The sequence below is a fragment of the Sinocyclocheilus anshuiensis genome, unplaced genomic scaffold (genome assembly GCF_001515605.1).
Source record: "Sinocyclocheilus anshuiensis isolate Anshui unplaced genomic scaffold, SAMN03320099.WGS_v1.1 scaffold1052, whole genome shotgun sequence".
In the NCBI taxonomy this organism is placed as follows: Eukaryota; Metazoa; Chordata; class Actinopteri; order Cypriniformes; family Cyprinidae; genus Sinocyclocheilus; species Sinocyclocheilus anshuiensis.
In genome coordinates, this window is record NW_015549556.1 from 1,053,800 (window position 1) to 1,074,649 (window position 20,850).

General features: G+C 36.7%; 1 protein-coding gene across 1 annotated transcript in view; it reads right to left on the minus strand.

Annotated features, from left to right (window-relative positions):
* The window catches only part of LOC107656977 (protein phosphatase 1 regulatory subunit 37-like), a 49,913-nt gene that overhangs the window by 22,288 nt on the left and 6,775 nt on the right, over positions 1-20,850 (minus strand). The window contains exons 2-3 of the mRNA XM_016444942.1: positions 6,547-6,644; positions 968-1,013 (exon numbers count right to left, since the gene is read on the minus strand). Of these exons, the coding sequence (XP_016300428.1) occupies positions 968-1,013; positions 6,547-6,644 (144 nt within the window). The remainder of the gene's footprint in view (positions 1-967; positions 1,014-6,546; positions 6,645-20,850) is intronic.

A 20,850-nucleotide genomic window follows, 5' to 3' on the forward strand; every position in this document is an offset into this window, starting at 1 on the left:
TTTAAATGATATAAATGCGTATTTGCTGAATGCTGACGGCAAACAAGAAAGTATTATAATGTTTGCCTTTCTATTACTAATAATGTAAAAGCAATCATTATAATACTTTTTGTATACATTTTAATTCCTTTGTTTAACCGTTCTGATTATTAGACAGATTTCTGTCCGTATTAGACAGAACTGTTAACAGCAACAGCGAACAAGAGGGAGAACGTGTGTGCTCAGGCGCTGCCGCTCTCAGCGCCGTCAAAATAAAAGTCCCGCCTCGAACGTATCGGCCAAACAGGAAAACGTATCGGCCGATGCCGATATTTAAAAAATTTCGAATATCGGCCGACCACTAATCATGATTATGATGTTTTAACTGACTGAAGTTATGATTACTGACTTTATATATTTGAATGTGTATTTTCATCCCAGCCCGGGACGATAGACTTGATATTATTACGTCATTGCGAATGACGTCATTACGTTAGGGCGTAAAAGAACCGATGAACCGTTTTTTTGAACCGGTTAATTGAAAAACTGTCCGAAAGAACCGGACTTCCCATCACTACTGCTCAAGAAACATTTCTGATTATTAGCAATGTTGAAAACAGTTGTGCTGCTTCATATTTTGTGATACATTTTCTTTTTCAGGATTCTTTGATGAATAGAAAGTTCAAAACAACAGCATTTGTTAGAAAAATACATCTTTTGTAACACTTAATAGCTTTTCTGTTGCTTTTGATCAATTTAATGCATCCTTGCTGAATGAGAATTAATTAAAAAAAAATTGAGTTTTAGGATTTTTTTTTAATGCTGGTTCAAATATTTTAAGGAACATTTTAAAAACAAGAACAACTCATATTTCCAAGACTTTTTATCATTTCATTAAACGTCTATGACTATTCCATATACAATTTTAAAATTCCCTGAACTTTCAATGCAAACACTGAACATTGTGATAAGGAGATTTTCAGCTCACCTTTGAGTTCTAGGCACTCGTTTCGCTGTGTCAGGTCTTTTAAGTCCTATGGGAAAAATAAACAGAGAGAGTTAACTATTGAGAGATGAATATAATCGGACAGGTAGGCCATTAATATAACTCTAGTGTACAAAGTGTGTGTGCAATGACAAGTGGTTTAAAAAAACGCCAAACTCACAAAATTGTAAATCTACACCTACAGACATAAGAATCAAGAAATACACAGCCAAATACATTGTGTGTGTGTGTGTGTTATAACATGTCTCCTGATTACCCCACACACTGAAACAAATGGACTAAGAGCAGAAAATCTGCCAGTGTAAATGCTGAATTCATAGCTTTGAAGGCTGTGTAAACACTATGATGTCTGTGCTGTGAAACACCGTTCTCTGTGAAAAAACCTGTTCTCTGATCAGCCAAGAGTCGGAAGCATTCAGAGTCAGCAACCTGACATTTAACGCTGCCATGAGCTTTCTAATGTAACTTCAATGACCCTTGTGTTTCTGCTGTTACACAAGCGTCCATCTTTACTCACCAATCACAGACTTCACCACTCGTACTGAGGAGGAGGAGGGAAATTGCATTCAAATGTTATTTTTTTTTTATTTAACCCTCATGTTGCATTCTTCTCATTTTAACCCAGAGAGGATTTTAATGGATTTTAATGTTAATGTCATCTCATTGGACTCAAACGTACTGACACACAGGGTATAACTTCCCCAAAAATAAATGTACAATTTTTTGATGATTTTTGTACTTTTTTTTTTACGAACTTATTACATTTGTAAAACTGCTGATACATTTCTTGTTATGCTACATCACCAAATATTGGCTTAAATCTTTTCATATCGGACAGGTAGGCCATTAATATAACTCTAGTGTACAAAGTGTGTTTGCAATGACAAGTGGTTTAAAAAACCGCCAAACTCACAAAATTGTAAATCTACACCTACAGACATAAGAATCAAGAAATACACAGCCGAATACATTGTGTGTGTGTGTGTGTGTTATAACATGTCTCCTGATTACCCCACACACTGAAACAAATGGACTAAGAGCAGAAAATCTGCCAGTGTAAATGCTGAATTCATAGCTTTGAAGGCTGTGTAAACACTATGATGTCTGTGCTGTGAAACACCGTTCTCTGTGAAAAAACCTGTTCTCTGATCAGCCAAGAGTCGGAAGCATTCAGAGTCAGCAACCTGACATTTAACGCTGCCATGAGCTTTCTAATGTAACTTCAATGACCCTTGTGTTTCTGCTGTTACACAAGCGTCCATCTTTACTCACCAATCACAGACTTCACCACTCGTACTGAGGAGGAGGAGGGAAATTGCATTCAAATGTTATTTTTTTTTTATTTAACCCTCATGTTGCATTCTTCTCATTTTAACCCAGAGAGGATTTTAATGGATTTTAATGTTAATGTCATCTCATTGGACTCAAACGTACTGACACACAGGGTATAACTTCCCCAAAAATAAATGTACAATTTTTTGATGATTTTTGTACTTTTTTTTTTACGAACTTATTACATTTGTAAAACTGCTGATACATTTCTTGTTATGCTACATCACCAAATATTGGCTTAAATCTTTTCATCGATTTGTTTTCTTTCAGTTAGCACAGGTTTTGCATTTATTTTTGGAACTGACGGATCATAGGTTTCATTGATCTGAGCTTATGCACTGCAGCTTTTGAGTGAACATTATCCACAAATAATGCTTAATTCACTCAAAAACCGAGGTGCATGAGCTCAGATCAATGAGGCCTTTGATCAATCAGCTCCAAAAATAAATACAAAACCTGTGCTGATTGAAAGAAAATGAGTCGACAAAAAAATTGAATCCAAGATTTGGTGATAATATAGCAGAATGAGAGATTTACAAGCAATTTTTTTTCTTTTCTTTTTTTTCTTAAAGGAAAAGTTTTTTTGACCAAGAACACCAAATTATATAAAGGATTTTTCAAATGTTTTCAAATATACTCTGATGTACAGATTTTAAAGACAACAATAGATTTACAGTCAATAGGTTTTTAGTCTAACAACTGTTTTGTGGGTATTTCTGTCACATGAGAGACAGGTAACTATAGCGTAAACATATCTATGGACAGAAATAAAGTCTTCTCAAGTTCTCAGAAACATCTGTGCCTTTTTCTATTCTTTTCTATTTTCTTTTTCTTTTTCTATTCATATCGTCACATTTTGTTTATGTTGCATTTTTATGCTTTTAATAGACTACATAAAAACTAAAACTTTAGTTGGTTGCTTTATGTGTCAATCAAGCGTCTTGATTGATTGTCAGTAAGATTTTGTTTTAAGAACTGCACTTGACATTTATCTTAAACTTCTTAAAAAGATTTTCAAAGACTGTTTTACCCACAAGTACAAAAATCAGTCAAGATGCAAATGGCAAGTTTTAAAAATTACTGATCTCCAGAAATATAACGAACCCAAAAACGCAATACAATCATTATAAAACATCAAACACCATTATTCCAGTAACATAATATATCAAAAATAAATAAGTTTACTGTATCATTTGGCGGTGGGAACTGCACTAGTATATATATAATCTGTGCAGAGTAAACCGACATAAAAGGAGCATTAATCTTCTTAGTAGCTCTCTCTTTCTCTCTCTCTTCTCCTTTTTCAACGCATTTCTTTTACAGTCCTGTTTGTGAAGTCATTTTTCCAAGGGTGACTAAGCAATTAGGAGTGAGGAACCCAAGCGTGGACTGAGGTGGTGGAAAAACACATACGTACACACGCAAACAGTAATGACCGGCTATTTTCTGCCCTGGGGACTCCCAGTGGAAATTTACCATCATGCCATTGGAATGGTTTAACAGACTGATGCCTCTCTGCACAACTACAGCTTACACATACCGCACAAAAACACATTACACGCACGGCGCACAAAAAACTACACTTGCAGAGAAAAATAAAGGAGTGGAAAAGTAACAGATGGGAAACACAAAAGAGCGGGATGTGAACGGAGGGAAAGAGGGGAGGAGAGCGGCAGCATGTGCTGGTTGGTGAGTGATTGTGGGTGTTAGCTGGCATCTCTGTGCAAACATCAGGCCATGATAACATGATTTCTCTCAGTCTGTCTGTCTTCAGTGACTCAGCTATAGGAGCAGATGGGAGAAACTGTTCTCTCTCTCTCTCTCTATCGATCTGCTTGCACTTACCTTCCTGGATCATTATAACACCTGTCGAGTCTCACCTGAAATCTTTCATGCTCATCTTTCATCTTGTCTATTTTCTAACCCTCATAATGTATATAGGTCTGTTTGACCCAGATGAGATACTTAATTTCTAAAAATGCATAGTTTTTGTACAGGAACCAAACTTTGGAAATGAGTCATGACTATCAAAACACGCATCCATCCATGATAACATGATTTATCTCAGTCTGTCTGTCTTCAGTGACTCAGCTATAGGAGCAGATGGGAGAAACTGTTCTCTCTCTCTCTCTATCGATCTGCTTGCACTTACCTTCCTGGATCATTATAACACCTGTCGAGTCTCACCTGAAATCTTTCATGCTCATCTTTCATCTTGTCTATTTTCTAACCCTCATAATGTATATAGGTCTGTTTGACCCAGATGAGATACTTAATTTCTAAAAATGCATAGTTTTTGTACAGGAACCAAACTTTGGAAATGAGTCATGACTATCAAAACACGCATCCATCCATCCAAGAGATTTAACCATTTAATAATTGTTACACCTTTTGCATTCAGGTCCATTTTGAGCCAGGTATTAACTGATGCATTACACATGTTATGGAGACTTCATCTCACATACACTTCTTGGACTCTAGATAAATATGCACACTCATTGATGAACAATTGCAGCATGAAATTATCAAACTTGATCAACTTTTTCACCTAAATGTGAAAGTTATGCAAGTAAAACCAAAGCCTGTACTCTTTTTGGGCAGCCATGAATCATAAGTAATTTATAATTTACTAGTGAAGTTTTTTCCTCCAAAAACAGTCATAATTCAGACCCTTTTTCTCCCCCTTTCTGATACTTTGCATTAAACGGGCTGATTTTTGGTGCTGAGCCATTAAGACTCTTATGTGCTTCTGTGTATGTGACAAATTTGACCCTTTGAAAACCATAACATTAGTAATTAGAACACATAATTGCTATATTTGTTATAGGAAGTCATATAGTTAAGTGTTTACTGACAGAAAACAGGCACGTTCATGTTGAGCCCTAACCAAACCAATAAAATGCTCTATGCAAATCCCTGATGTTTGGGAATTTGACTCTGGATGTGTGTGTCATCAGGACCGTTTGTTGGCTCAGGATGGTATGTTTACAGCGCTGTGTCTATAAGAGGCTTTCAGTAAGCGAGTCAGGAGGCATGTGACCGGTCGGTTATACGTTTGTGATCAGAGTACAGATGTAATCCAGCGCAACAGGCCAACTGAGGATACGATAGAGGTTACTAATGTGTGATCAGGCATCCCTCTTCTTCTGTGAGTGTGGATTTAACACTTTATGACTTCAAGGAGAATAGTGATGCACTGAAATTACTTTTTTACTGAAACACCAAAATCTAAAGTTTTTATTTAGCTGAAAACCGAAACTGAAACTAAATAATAAAAAAAAAATAAACAAATAAATAAATGTAAATATTTAAAGATATTAAATAATCAATACTCAAATATATAAACATTTAAATTGCACCTAATTATTATACTATATTCAATTATATAATTATATTTCCACACCAGTTTGTTGTTGAAATATAAACAGTGGCAGCAATAAAAACTCGCTATCACGACTGATTTATTCAAACATACATTAAGACAATACATTAAAATATAAACAAAAACAGTAAAAATATAATAAATATGTAATATAATGCATATATTTAACAAAATGCTCCTCTAAAGTTAACTTCTTCTAGCTGACTAACGAGTTTGTAGACAGTGAAAGGCTTTCCTGAGGTAAATGCATTTCACTTGAACTCAAGCGGCTACACTTTACGTCACACTGAAGAGCATCAAAATGACATATCTGACCCTGGACCACAAAACCAGTCATAAGGGTAAATTTCTCGAAATTGAGATGTATACATCACCTGAAAGCTGAATAAATAAGCTTTCCATTGATGTCTTTTGTGCTCCAGGGTCACATTTATTGTTTGAATTTAGTTATTAAATAGACAGAATTTGAGAGCCCAGACTTTTTCCCTATCAAAGCGCAAAGCTTATAAGTTTTGTTCACGCATTAATGGAAACCAGTATAGAGAAAGACCTCAGCTCACCAAAGTAAAGATCGATTTAAATCGAGAAATCAATATTGTCAATCCAGTCCAAGCCTTGACAGAGCTGACATGTTAACCTGTTGTAGCCGCTAACACAGTCAAAACACGCCATCGGAGAAACGCTAATTAGAGTCACATTTCAGTCAATGATTTCAGCCCTCCAAGACAGTTTCATTTTCATTTTCAGATGAATATTTTTGTTGCATCACTAGTCTTGAATGAAGGACTGAAGAATTTCCATGATGTTTTTGCAGATGTGAGACTGCATGAATAAATGTGTCTGTTACCTGTATCTGTTTGAGCACTTTAGGGATTGGTTTGCAGTTGAGCTTCTGGCATGCTTGTCTGTAGGCATTCAGAATCTCCTCCACCGTCACATTCTGGGCTGCAGAGACAAAAAAACACACAAACACAAGGTCAAAGGTCATGCAGAAAGATACTACACCGCATATGCAACAGCTGATTGGATGGAACCAGTCCTCTATGGCATGAAATTAAAGCCTGACTCTGGCTCATCTCATTCTCTATGTTTGGAACAGCAATTGCTCCTACGATGCCTTAAAATACTGCCTTTGTAGGCAGATTCTGTGACAAGTAAGAGTTTGAACAATGTAAGTGAGTGAAAGAGATCGTCCTCACTGAGTCTTTGGGGAGACTGAGAGAAGTCTGTGTACACTGTGATTCTTGAGCGCTCTCAGTAGGCCCTTTGTGTATCACATGAACACACACACTCAAAGTACCAAGCGGTCTAGACCTTCTAAGCGCTGTCCACAGTCATATGACTACATTCAGACTTATTGTTTTGTGGTGAGACACACACACACACACACACACACACACACACACACACACACACACACACACACACAGTGCAGGATGGTTTAAGGCTAAACTAAAATAGAATTTTCACCCGAATGTTTATGTAAACCAGCTGTGCATGCTGTTGATTACCAATAATTTTAATATGACAATAATTTCGACCCGTCCTTCTTTGTGTATAAACAAATGGCAAGCATGTTTATGGTGAACACAATCACAATGTAAGCTTTGCAGGCCTGAGGATTCACTAGGAAATGCGTGTTTCAGTGCTTCAAGAATTCTTCAGTATTTGTACTGAATTTCTTGAAAATTACCTCTAATTCATCATTTTGAAGTGGGACTACTTTTCTGCATGAAATGTATGAGTATCTGCTTTTGCATCGACAACATAATTTTTGTAAGTGGAGCTGCATGTAAACAATGATCCACAGAGAGTTACATCCATCTTCCATGTCTCTTCTGGTCTTTGCAGATATTTTAATTCACTTGAACTACGTACCAATTTTAACATGACATGACTTGAAAGACTGATTATAACTTTTTGTTTAATAAGGAAATAATTGAAATTGGATTTCATGCTGAATTCAAGAATAAAGCTGTGTTATGTTTACATCAATGTGGTTATACTGACGGTCAGACTATCAAAGCAGTGCGATGTTAGCATATTTTAAATGTTTATTTATTGTAAAATGTAAAATGTTAATTATTGTAATAGGCAAACGTGGATTCTGCTTGTTTATACACACTCCGACAGCAACTCACGTGTGGTATATGGTCATTAGGTTAAAGAAAACTTGAAATATTCCTTATTTCTGATGAAAAGTACAAGTTTGCGCACACATAAACAGTGCAGTGGGCTGCTGACTAGAGATGATGTGCTGGGTTGATGACTCTAACGATAAGTACCTGATTGGATGCAGTCTGTCCACGCTTGCTATCATCTAATAAGCGGCAGACTAATCACGACCACCATCACTAACATGGGCTATAAATATAAACCAATACATGAAGGAATGAGACGATTCAGCCCAACGTGCATCATGAGTCTTTCTTCTTCTCCTCCGGCAGTCTAATTAAACTAAAGTCTGCTCTAAAAGATTTCCGATGGCTCTTTCTCTATGAGCGGATATCTGGAACGCATTCTGGCGCTTCAGCAAAACTTCTTTAATCCGGTCTACATCTGTAGTATCCAATATGTAAGCAATACCAAAGCAAAGCCCAATAATTAAAACACAATGTTGTATAAAGCATTTGGATGCATTCCAGAAGTTTTTGATTCATATAAAGATTTTCATTTCAATATGGTTAAAATGTCTTCGTATTCACAGAATTTAATCAATTTTCACTTCAATGAAAAGTTTGCCACCTGTGACGATCATCCATTGTTTATGCACAAATTTGCTGTAGCCTTAACCATTAACAGCAGACATCTGACAAAATGAAGTGGTTAAGTTTACCGTTGTCAACAAAAACTTAAAAAATTGACAAAGCAGCATTTGTACTGTGATGGCTCACAGTCCGATCAGATTGAGCTCCGTCAACCAGTCACAACACATAAGGAAAACGAGGCCTTTTGAGCGCACTTAGTACAGCTAACCTCAGAGATTATCACAGGAAATAATCACCACTGGTGAACATTGCTCTTAGTGAAAGTGGTTAATATTTAACAGTTCACTCATATGGTTTTATCAGCAATGCAATGAGCATGTGTTAGTTCAGAGGAAGCCAAGGGGACCGTGGTCCTGATCGTCATTGTCCTGTGTATTACGTGGCTACAAATGAATAAATAAATTAAAGAAGTTGGATAAATTTAATTATGTGAGAAGACTGGAGTGTTATGAGAGACACAAAACTAGCAAAGTTACGCTGGGAATCAGTTATCTGGGGGAAAGTTCAGTTCAGGGGTTTTGTGCTCATTTACAGCCAAACATTTTAATCCCAGAAGACTTCGAATGACCAATAATAATCACAATAGAATAAGCCAAGAGGCTGCATGTGTCGCATGTACACTATTTAGTATAGAGTTTGATGTGTGTGATTTCTGCACCATTCATTTCATTGCAAAAATTATTGTTTTCAAACTGGTTTCTCAAACACTCCTGTTGTCTTCTATTATTAGTGCAAACAGAAAGTCTGACTCAATCTCACACCATTGGTTAAGCCAATTATAGCGGTCTCTGCATTTTAAATTTGGACAGGAGAAAGTATCTGAATAATTAAAAAAAAAAAAAAATCACCTTACATGTCAAACATGAACTTCAGGTCTATGGTTGTTTAATTTGGACAGATTCTCCTTTTTATTAAACAAACAATTCTGTTTTTTTTTAGTTTTTTTTCATATGGACAAATTCCTTTCTTTATTGTCACCATTAGGGATGTAACGATGCACCCCAAGTTTTATGTAGTATAGTTTCACAAAACTAAAGTCCGTTCTGTTTTTGCTTTAAATTTTGAAATTATATAATCTAATGTAGATTAAAAACAGCTCATGGTGCATGTGTGCAGCATCTTTGTTTGGATTGTGATTAAAATGCAGTGGTTGCCTCTCATTTTAAATGGAAAGAGCACAAGAATAGCCTTAGTTTGTTTATATTGAGAGATCACTTTTATTTGTAATATTTATTTATTTGATTTGGGATTTTAAATATTCAATTTAGTATTGTTTTTCGACATATTTCACTTTCACAAAGAAATATACAGCATTTTGTCTGAGAAATAATAAAAGGACACCTTTTCATTTATTTGTCTTAAATCTAATTTTGTTAAAAAAAAAAATGAGAAAATTGTATCATGAAATCAGTATCATGAATCATATCGCATCGTGAATTGAGTGAATAATTACATTCCTAGTCATGCAGGAAATCTATTTTATTTTTTCACAAATTCGGTTTAATTTTGCTAAAATGTTTTGCTTAATTTTTCTTGATTCCTTTTTTTTTTTCGTTGTATTTTTTTCTGGATTCCGTTTTAATGGTTGAATTAAATGTCAGTAATCAAAACGCATGCCCAATCAACTGAATTCAAAAAACTTTTTAATTCAATCATAATAATTTCATAATTTATTAATATTTTTACAATACTAACATTCTGAACATGCTGACGTTTTGCACATTAATATTCAGAGAGCTGATATAAAAGCCCTACTTTTGATTTATTCATCAAATTTTCCAAATTCCGGACAAATTATACTGTAAATTCTATTTTCGTGAATGGATTCCGTGATTCTGACCTGCATCATGGAAATCATAGAGCCCTACATCTGTGACAGGTAAGACGAAATCATAAAGCATAACCACTAAAAAAAGGTGTAAAAGATGCTGGCCATCCATTTCCAGTCTATGTGTGTGTGTTTTATGGACACGGGGGCTGTGTAAGTCTGAGCAGGGCACTGAACGTGCTCCATGTGCTGTGTACAGCATGTCCTTGGAAAAGCATTAGCTTTTTAGTCTCAGCGTGGGTAAACATTCCCAGAGAGAAAAAGACAGAGGCAGACTTCCCAAAATGGGAAAGCAGTACCAAACACTCCTTAATATTTCCAAATGCACACAGATTAATGCCATCTCTTTTCACATGTTGACAGCTGAAGCCTTCAGCAGGGTCACAGAAGGCAGAGCAGCGCTGGCATTGAGTATTAGATAAAATCATAAAATCCATGCCATGAAGTGTCTTCAAAGAAGAGAAAAGCAGGCATGTTTTTAAAAGTCCCATATTGTCAAAACTGAAATTTCCTGGCTTTTTCATGATAACAGAGGTCTAGGTGCTATGTAACTACCATATAAGTTTCAAAACAGTCCATCCACAGTCAAATGCACACAGCCTGCATAAAGTAGCTGTGATTTTTCACGAACCGTTGGGACTTCCGTAAAAAGGTGACGTCAGAACTACTCAGTCACCGCCTTTAGTCACCACCCTGAGCACTGCCCACAGTCCCACTCTCCTTTTGCCACACCCCCAGACAACATCGCGTCCATGCCATTGCTGAGCAACAACAACACGGAAACATGTCGAAAAAACGCTGTTCAGTCTGGATGTCAGAGGAAACTACATCATTGCACAGTAGGGCTGTGACGGTCGCCGTGACAACCGCATTAACCGTAGTGCACGTGACGTCACACACTCTATAACAAGCATAATACAAAGTTTTGTATACAAGTGTAATAATAGTAACAGTTGCAAATTGTTTTATTTAGACTATAAGTCTTTGCTAATTCACAAATTACCTCAACCGCCATACACGGCGTTTGATCCTTTAGATTGGCAGGTTTGAGCGCAGGAAAATACAGTACAGAATACAGAAACCAAATACTACATCGCCAATCTGGAATCATTTCCATTCGTGTCACTCATCCGCATTTGTACAAGTGTCTTCAAGTTCACGTGATCGCAAACGCTCGGCTGGTCAGGTTTGTATTTACTGCATTTGGTGTTTGAAAAAAAAAATAAATAAATGAATTGCTATTCTGAAACATCCTGTTGTAAGCACGTTTGAGGAGGTGGTTGGTTGTCTCCTGTCGTTGCCGATTCGGGGTCTGAGTTCGGCTCAAACATGTAAGGCCGAACAACATTTCCCTCAGTAGTGACCATCATTACCGGTGTTTCTATTGACCTTACTTGTGAGTATCACCAATCCACAGCAGGCTACAGCATACATTACGTACTTACACCGCAAATATATATTCTTAAGGACATCAAGACTTAAAATAAAACTCCAGAAATGTGTAAAATATGTAATCTTTAAGTGCAGCCCTCTTCTTTTTTTTTTTTTTTACCAAATTTGCACAGATATTTGGACACACCATCTGGGTAGGTTTCATAACCTGAAAAAACATCCTTAAGCGTGTGCATGTGTTTACCACTTCCCGGTTCCAGATCTACTAAGATAAACAGACCTGCACAGTGGTAAAATTTCCTCATGGTTCATTTGAAAATGTTACCGCGATAAAGCATCAGTATCTCCTTCCCTAATGCTACATCCACTATAGATCATAGCATCACGAGAGTGGGGTGAATCAATGAGAAACTGTCCTTCAGCAAACAACCTTTGGGGAAACCTGTGGACTGCATTCCTCTGAATGGCGTCTTTCCAAAAGCACTGGTGGAGAACACTTACTGAAGCTGGCCAGACATCTAAATTAAAGACTGCTCCTTCAGATTCAAACTCATTACACTTAGATCAATACAAAGTGAGTGGCACAGCAGTACACAATCCTACAAAAACATGCAGAAACATTAAACATAATTCACACAAATGGAAAATTGTGTCATTCCAAACCTGTATGACTTTCTTACAAAAAATAAACACCAAAGAAAATATTTTAGAGAATGTTGGTAACCTAACAGTTCTGGTTAGCAGTCCATCAATATATATTTGTAAACAAAGCAGCTGCGCTACTTTCTCTTTCTGAAGAGGATTTATATATTTTAAACAGCCATTCAGATTGTTGATCATTACAAAAATTAGAGCCCGACCGATATATCATTTTGCCGATATTATCGGCTGATATGAGCCTGTTGCCGATATATCGGGATCGGCGAATATGCCGCTGATATGAAATTCTTTTTACAGAACATATAACGCAGATAAAATGCTTGAAATAGTGTAATTACTTAGTTTGTCCAGCAGATGTCCAGCAGAGCGCGCTCCATTGTTTGCTACTGGCGACCTGGATGAAATGCTTTTGAAGCTTAAGTCTATGGAAAACCATTGAAACTTTGAATGGCCATATCTCCGTAACGGCGCGGCGAATCCGCACCAAATTCAGGGGATCCCTTCAGCTCATTGAACCCTCTCGAACGCAAATCGGGTGTACGTCTAGAGGCCCGCTTTCAAATGAGACCACCCCCGCATCGATAGCCCCATCGATAGGGTTCGGGAGTTACGGGTGGTTAAATTCGCGGTCCGGCGCCGACCGATCAAGTGATCCCGGGGGATGTTTCGAAGTGAAATAAACTTTAATGGAATAAAGTTGAATGGAATTGAATTGAATTAAAGTTGAATAAACTTCAACTTTACTGTTCAGTGCACTGATGTCAGACTCATTTTGGATAATAAAGTTTATTGTTAAATGCCCTGCCTCCATTACGTAACAAACTAAGTACGTGTCACGTCATTACAAGTGTTTGATCACCACATTTGACTGATCATTGCAAAAAATGTGTTTATGCATATATATTCTGTTTATGTATATACTGTATTCTATGTGGTTAAATTCGCGGTCCGGCGCCGACCGATCAAGTGATCCCGGGGGTTCAGAGAGGGCTCCTCGAGCTGAAGGGATCCCCCGAATTTGGTGGAGAGCCGCAGGCGCGTTCGCGAGATATTGACACCAGTCAACACTTTCACTTCAGTAAGGACTTGTTCAGGCAGCAGCATTCAAGCGTTGTTTTATTCGATCGTAAGTGCCCTGCGAAGTGGACTTCACATGAAATTCCGCGGTATCGGCCCCAAAAAACCCATATCGGTCGGGCTCTAACAAAACTGCCAAAGATCAGCCTCAGCGAAATTATAAACAGTCAGCCACTAGTTTTAGTTACCGCTGACCTCCACTGTATGGGGAAAAAAATAACATCTCAAAATATCTTCTTCTATGATCCACAAAAGAAAGAAAGTCATACTTATTTGGAAAGACGTGAGTGTGAGTAAATGATGACAATTCTGATTTTAAAACAAACTATCCCTTTAAAAATCATAAGTCTGTTAGCACAACAGCTTATAAGCACAACATCAGAGAAAATAAACAAGAACTACTCAAAGTCAGAAAGCAGCATGCAAGCACATAATATCTGAAATGATATTATCTCCAGTAACTTAATTGCAAAGCATTACATCAATTTCAACAGTGGCATTTACGCCAAAACTCAATGGTTCTAAAGGTCATTCATATGTTAAAAATCTTGATATTTCTGAGCACAAAAAAGCATGTCCTGGTGCCAGCGCTTAAAGCTAAGCACAGAATATCAATTGCCAGTGTCAATGAACTGTGCCACTTTACTGTGAAATACATCCCTGAATTTCTCAGGAAGAGTCTACTCGCCTGCCCTGAAGCCTCTGGATATTAACTGCATAATATATTTATGATTGTGGAAGATTAATAAGTGAGGTAACAAAGCCAGAGGACATTTCCAAACAGCTCAAACCACATACAACAAAAAAAAAAAAAGGCCGCCCAAGTATATTTGTTAACACAATTTTGCTTTTCATTATTTTTATCCTCTTATACTTTTATATCTGCCCGAGATGATGAAACTACCTGCAATCGATTTAAAGGCCGTTTACATGTCGCATCTAAAAACGCATGGAAAATGCCGGTGTTGTGCCCAATTTCGTCCCCTGCCAAATTATTACCCCCTCGTTGAAGTTGCTACCTGATTGCCTGATCCTAACCCCTCCCCCACACCTACTCCTAAACCTACCAATACTAGGGGGGTAATAATCTGGCAGTGGGGTCAGAATTGGGCACAACACCGGCCGCACCACTTTCTCCTCTTTTCAAAAGTGCTCGGGAGCTCGTGCTCCATTGGTGCATGCCATTGAGCCGCGTTGAAGACGAAGTTTCAGCTAAGGATAAATAGATTTCCAGCCCTTGCATTAACTCTACTACTAGATATATTTATGGGAATGAGAAATAATAATAATAAAAAAAAACCTGTACAGCTATGATCAGCTGTTTGTCCATCTTGGCGGAGTTTTCGATCTCTATTTGAGTGCACTTGTCATACGTCTACACTTAAAATAACGAACTTGAGCGTGCAAAAGACGCAACGTGAAGAGCCTACGCATTTCATAGCTGCTCATTCGGTGTGCGCGAGAACCGTTTACTCCCACTGACAATCACACATGCGCTGCAGACACAGGTATGTGTGCGTGTGCACATGCGTTTGCGTGATCATGTTTGTTCCACATTGCATTTATAAGAGCAGTTAGCCACATCCAGAAAAATTAATGGACCACTATGGGCCTCTGCTGGATTTATATGGTAAGTACACTTTTTTTTTCTAAACCTGTATTTCCTACAGATATTTCTGTAACTAGCAGATAGCAGCATTCTGCCCCTAACACCTAGATCAATATCCAGAAACAAATTAAATATTTCATTTTGATGATTATTAAAGTTTTTTTTTAATAAAAATGTAATTAGAGGTCGACCGATATGGGTTTTTTGACTGCCGATATCTTGGAAAGCAGGGTGGCCGATATAAAGCCGATATAATTTAATTTATTTTAATTTATATTTAAGAAATTTGAAATAATTTGAAAATGGATTAAAAATAATTGTGTAAAATAAACATACTTATAGGCCTACTTTAGAAGATAAAGCATTTTTCACAAATAAATAAATATTTTATAAAAATCTAGTTAAAAAGAAAGTAAACACTGTAACCAACAGGGCACTCATTATTCTGGGAAGTTTGTGAGCATAGGGAATCTTTTTTATTTATTTTTTTTTAAACAAAGCCAAGGTAACACTCATTTTACATACAGCACGCAATGAAAATGACATTAATATGGCAGTGGGCAAAAGCATAATTTGAAATCACGAGTTTAAAGTTTGTCGATTGCGCGTCTCCAGTGAAGCAGAACTCTCCTCATGTCAGTATTCAATTCACACGGATCGACCGTCACGCAGAGAACACGCGATCATGCAGGATACAAATGCACACTTCACAAGATCTCAACTAGATTCTACTAAGTCTGCAAGGTTTGTAAAATTAGATGTTTATTAGACATTCAAAGATTTGTTTAAATGATATTAATGCGTATTTACTGAATGCTGACGGCAAATGAGAAAGTATTATAATGTTTGCCTTTCTATTACTAATAATATTAAAGTAATCGTTATAATACTTTTTTGTATACATTTTAATCCCTTTGTTTAACCGTTCTATCTGATTATTAGAGACTTCTGTCCATATTAGACAGAACTGAATGACGACAGCGAACAAGAGGGAGAATGTGAGCACTGTGTGACGCCGTTCTCAGCATTGTCAAAATAAAAGTCCCACCTTGAACACATCTGCCAAACAGAAAAAAATGCCGATATTTGAAAAATGCCAAATATCGGCCGATATATCGGTCGACCACTAAATGTAATCTTTCAAATGCATGCTAATGGTGTAGTTGAGGAGTTTTGTGGTAAATGGATAAAAAGTACTTCATATCCCCCTAAACACAGCATAATCTGTATTAAAATGAATTTCAATAATAAAAATACTATTAAAATCACACATTATTTGATGTTTATCACATGTAGTGGACCATTTTTGTGCCGTGGGTAATACCACCGCAAGTATATTTCACACCTGTGGGAAGCACTGATGCAACTAAAACATTCACAATTTTCCACATCAAAGTAATTTAAAAAAGGGACAAATGGAGAAAAAAAAACCTAGACTGAATAAATTGTAATTGTTTAAAGTTTAGAATAACAATATGCCGTGAATGCCTTTACACAATTTTTATATTTCCTCAATTAAACTTGGCTTGTCAATTTTTGATGCAATAGTCCAATTTCTAAAGCCACATACTGAGATCCAGTCCATTCCAGAAACGCATCTGATCAGGGTCAACATTTTAAACATTTGAGAGATCAAGACGGCACATTACACAAGTTTATAAAAGTGTATCCCACAGGCGGAAAGACAATTAGGTCTCAGTTTAAACAGATTCTAGGAGTGCGATTGCTCAAACTTCAAACTGTAAAGTACAGCAAGACCTGGTCTTCCTCAGAGCAAAGATAATGACAGCTCCTTTAAACTGAGCACACTGCCATTTGATAAGGATATATGTAAACAAAAGCTAAATGTTGGCAATTAACGCGAGGTGCTGTCAGCAGACAGAATCGAGCCCCTCGGGGTTCAGACGCAAACGCTCGCACACTTGAGCAAGACTGCATGCTGCCCTCCTCCTCCATCAAACAAGCCCAGACATCGCCACATTCATTTTCTCTCCGCTCAAGGTATAAGACAATGTACCACACAAGCCAGTGTTCATAAAGAGCGTTTCTTGAAGCGGGCACTACTGACACACTCATTTGTCCACTAACAACGCCCAGCAGTGGTTTGTTTTCTTCACACATCACGTGTCTCATATTTCATCTCAAGCAAGCGCTTCACTGACACAGTTATGTCCTTCATAAACAAGAACCGCAACTTTTGCAAAATCTTTATTAGGAGCAAAACTGCTGATTGTGACAAATGTTGATTGAGAAATGATGGAACGGAGAGAAATCATTTTCGCATAGTAAATATTAAAATTGTATATTTACTGTATGTTTAGTTCTAAATAAACTGTTCTAAACCTAATATTTTTATCATGTTATTTTATCATTAAATATTTTTTATTATATTTTCATAAAAAAGACAAGGGCTCTCTACCAGGAGGCTTCAAAATGAAAGAAAATGAAAATTAAATAAACTAAATCACACGGACTCAAAAAGACATACACACACAAAAAGATAGGCCTATTTCTTAGTATGGTTCATCCACTCAACCACTGTTAAAAAAAAAAAAAAAAAAGAAAGAAAGACAACAGGGTTCCCATGGTCTTTAAAAACCTGGATATATGAGGTAGCCTAATTTCAAAGGTATGATTTTTAGACCTGAAAAAGTCATGTAAATTATTCTTATAAAATAAAATCTTATAATTCCATGGACATTTTTATAAGGAATGTGCATTTTTTCTAGTTCTGCCAAGCACTATAATGTAGGTAGAAATTGAAAGTAAAAAATAAATAACACACAACTGCAAAGTAGAAAAGATTAGTCTAGGACAAGAGTAAATAAAAGCCATTTTAAAAAATGGTAAAAAGTTCCCAAGCCTGTTATAAGGTGACCGTAACAATAATACAAAAAAAATCTGTTTAACCCCTTGACATAAAAGTGGCTAAAGTTGAACAAACACTCAAATATTTCTTGAAAAAGTGCTGGAACTGGAATAAAACTCCAATGTTTCAGACTTAGCAAAAAAAATTTCCCAAAGCTGAAGTACCTCAGACCAAATGAGATTGTGTCATGAATTACAATCTCCTCTCGAAGCCTCCCAATAACTCAGACCAACAAAGCATAAAAAAAATAATAAAATAGGCATTCTTCTATTCCTCTTACATCTCTGAAATCATTGCTATTGCTGTGAGGTTGCAGTGACAACAAAAGTCAGGCTTTTACAATGAGGAAGACCAATAGCTTTGGCTGGTAAAAGGATAAGATTTGTTTATATTCATGATGAGGAAATGCTTTAATTCAATGACTTGATCAGCCACATTATTTGTTTCAAAAAAATCAAACCAACCTGCGTGATAGGGCTGAACGTTTTTGGAAAGTAATCTAATTGCGATTTTTTTTTTTTACCAATATTGTGATTGCGATTTAATATGCAACTTTTTTTTTAAAGCTCTTTATGTTCTGTATTATTCAACAAAGACAAGCTATAAATCATTGTATAGTATGACCAACACACTATTAGATAGATTAAACATAAATGTTCTTTTCTGTAGGCCAAGCCTATACAGTATGTTACGATGAAATTAGGTGATGCATGAATTGATATGAATGACATTTTTATTTAACAACTTCAATTGATTAGCCTGTTAGCTGGCCTGAAATTATAAAGCATAATAGAAATGACTAAATAACACAACTAAAGCTAGACCGATGCATAAAACATTCAAATGGTATACATATACATACTCTCAATATGTAAATGGTTCTAAAAATAATGTTTTTGCAGTGATGCCATAAAAGAACAATTCCCCAAAGAACATTTTACATCTTAAAAGAACATATTTTCTTAGTTTGTAGAACATTTTCATAGTCTTTTCTACTATAAAGAACATTTTATGCAATAGAAAGTTTCCATGGATGTTAAAGGCTTTCGCTTTCAGCCATTTATTTACATGACAATGACATTTTGGGGGCCTGAAAATGCTAACTTTTGAAAATGGGTTTCAAAGTACAAGTTATTGAAAACAATAATAATATTGCATGCATTAGTATGTGTTCAGTCTATAGGAATGTGTGCTGGCACTTAGTGTTACTTCACAAAGTAACCTTGCCAACTACTGGTCTGGCATGCATGATACAGCATCTTTAGTCATTGTCGTGGATGTGAATCATTTTGACAATCGTTGTCATTTAAACGTAGCCCAAGCTTTCCAAAGTTTCACCAAGAGTCTTTGGCAAAGTTGACCAAAGTATTCATGCAATAAATATAATTTAAAAATGTATACTTAACAAAAAAAAAAGAAAAAAAAGGCATATCCCACTGTCAGATCAGCACGAGGGGCCTCGGAGGCCAATGGCAGACACGAGTGCAGCTCTCAGGGACCCCACAGGGCAGTAACATCTGAGCGATACCTTTCAAAATAGATCTTCACACCAGCTCATGCCAGCGGACCTCAAAGTCATTCACACAGCAGTGCCATGGTCACGGGGGCCAGTGTGTTAAGAGAGAGAAAAACACACCCACGCCAGCCATGCCCTTTCCCTAGCTAAGACACATCAAAAAGGACCTGAATGAAACCATCAGCAGAGTTAAAAAGCCTCTTGAATATCTTGTTACATGAGGTTAAAACACAATAGGAGCTAGTGTTGTCAAAAAATACCCAGTGCTTCGGTACCAAGTCGGTACTAAAAAAATGAAAACGTTACGGTACCAGGTTTTTATAAGTACCGGTGGTACCGAGTACCCGGTCCATATAACAACTAGACTTTATCGTTATTATCGCGGGAAGACAAATTCTTATCACGTGGAGAATTTTTACCGGTATATCGCAAACGATAAGATATCGCCCATCCCTACTTCGGAAGAAGGGGGCTGAACATATTCTTCTCTCAACACGTGTCTACACCCAACGCCGCGCCGCGCCAAAATACAATAGAACCTGTAGGATGCTGTCTACACTGGATGTGGCGCAGCGTGGCGCGACAAATTCCCGACAGTAACCTGCTGCTGCGTTCTATTTATGACATACTGACACAAATTTCAAATGATTTTTAATGGTCGCTTTGTGCACGTTTTTATCATGTGTAAAATTACTGATTAACATGGCGGATAAAAGCAGCTAGTTTTTTTTTACACCAACAATATACTATAGGCGTACTACTTATAGATTTTTCAAACTTGATGTGCTGTTGTGGCATATTTGCCACACTGCCTTTGTCTTGTCCTCACTCAAATTAAAGTGCTCCCACACAGCTGAGGTCTTCGGCATTTTTGTTTTCTCTTCCAGATGAACTGAATCATGACGTTCATGACGTTCACTCATGGGCGATTCATATTCAAGAGCGAATGACAACCGTTTCGCGGAGGATGCCAGGTGTTCGAGAGAAAAAAAAAAAAAAAAGAATATTCGAATCTCAAAATTGAAAATCGAATGCCAACCCACCGAACGAATACTCGAATATTCTGGTCCAGCCCTACTTTATAATTGTATTGGAGTCTTACACACATGCTAATCTGAGCCATGCTTTAATTTGTGTGATGACAGCTATTATGGGAGTGGCTTGATGGAGCACAGGAGACGCAGATAACATGATCTTGATCCTTAAGAAACTTTAATTAATTATGTCACATAACAAATCTGCTTCAAAGATAAAGTTACATGAATTGCTAATTACAACACTGAACTAAAAATGTAAAGCCTGTACAAATACTAGAAATCGTGAATATAAATAATTGGGAATCATGTAAAAAAAATAAATACTAAATAAAATAAAATAAAAACAGTGCACATTTCATTTATCTATTATAACATTTATGTAGTTTTGTTCACTT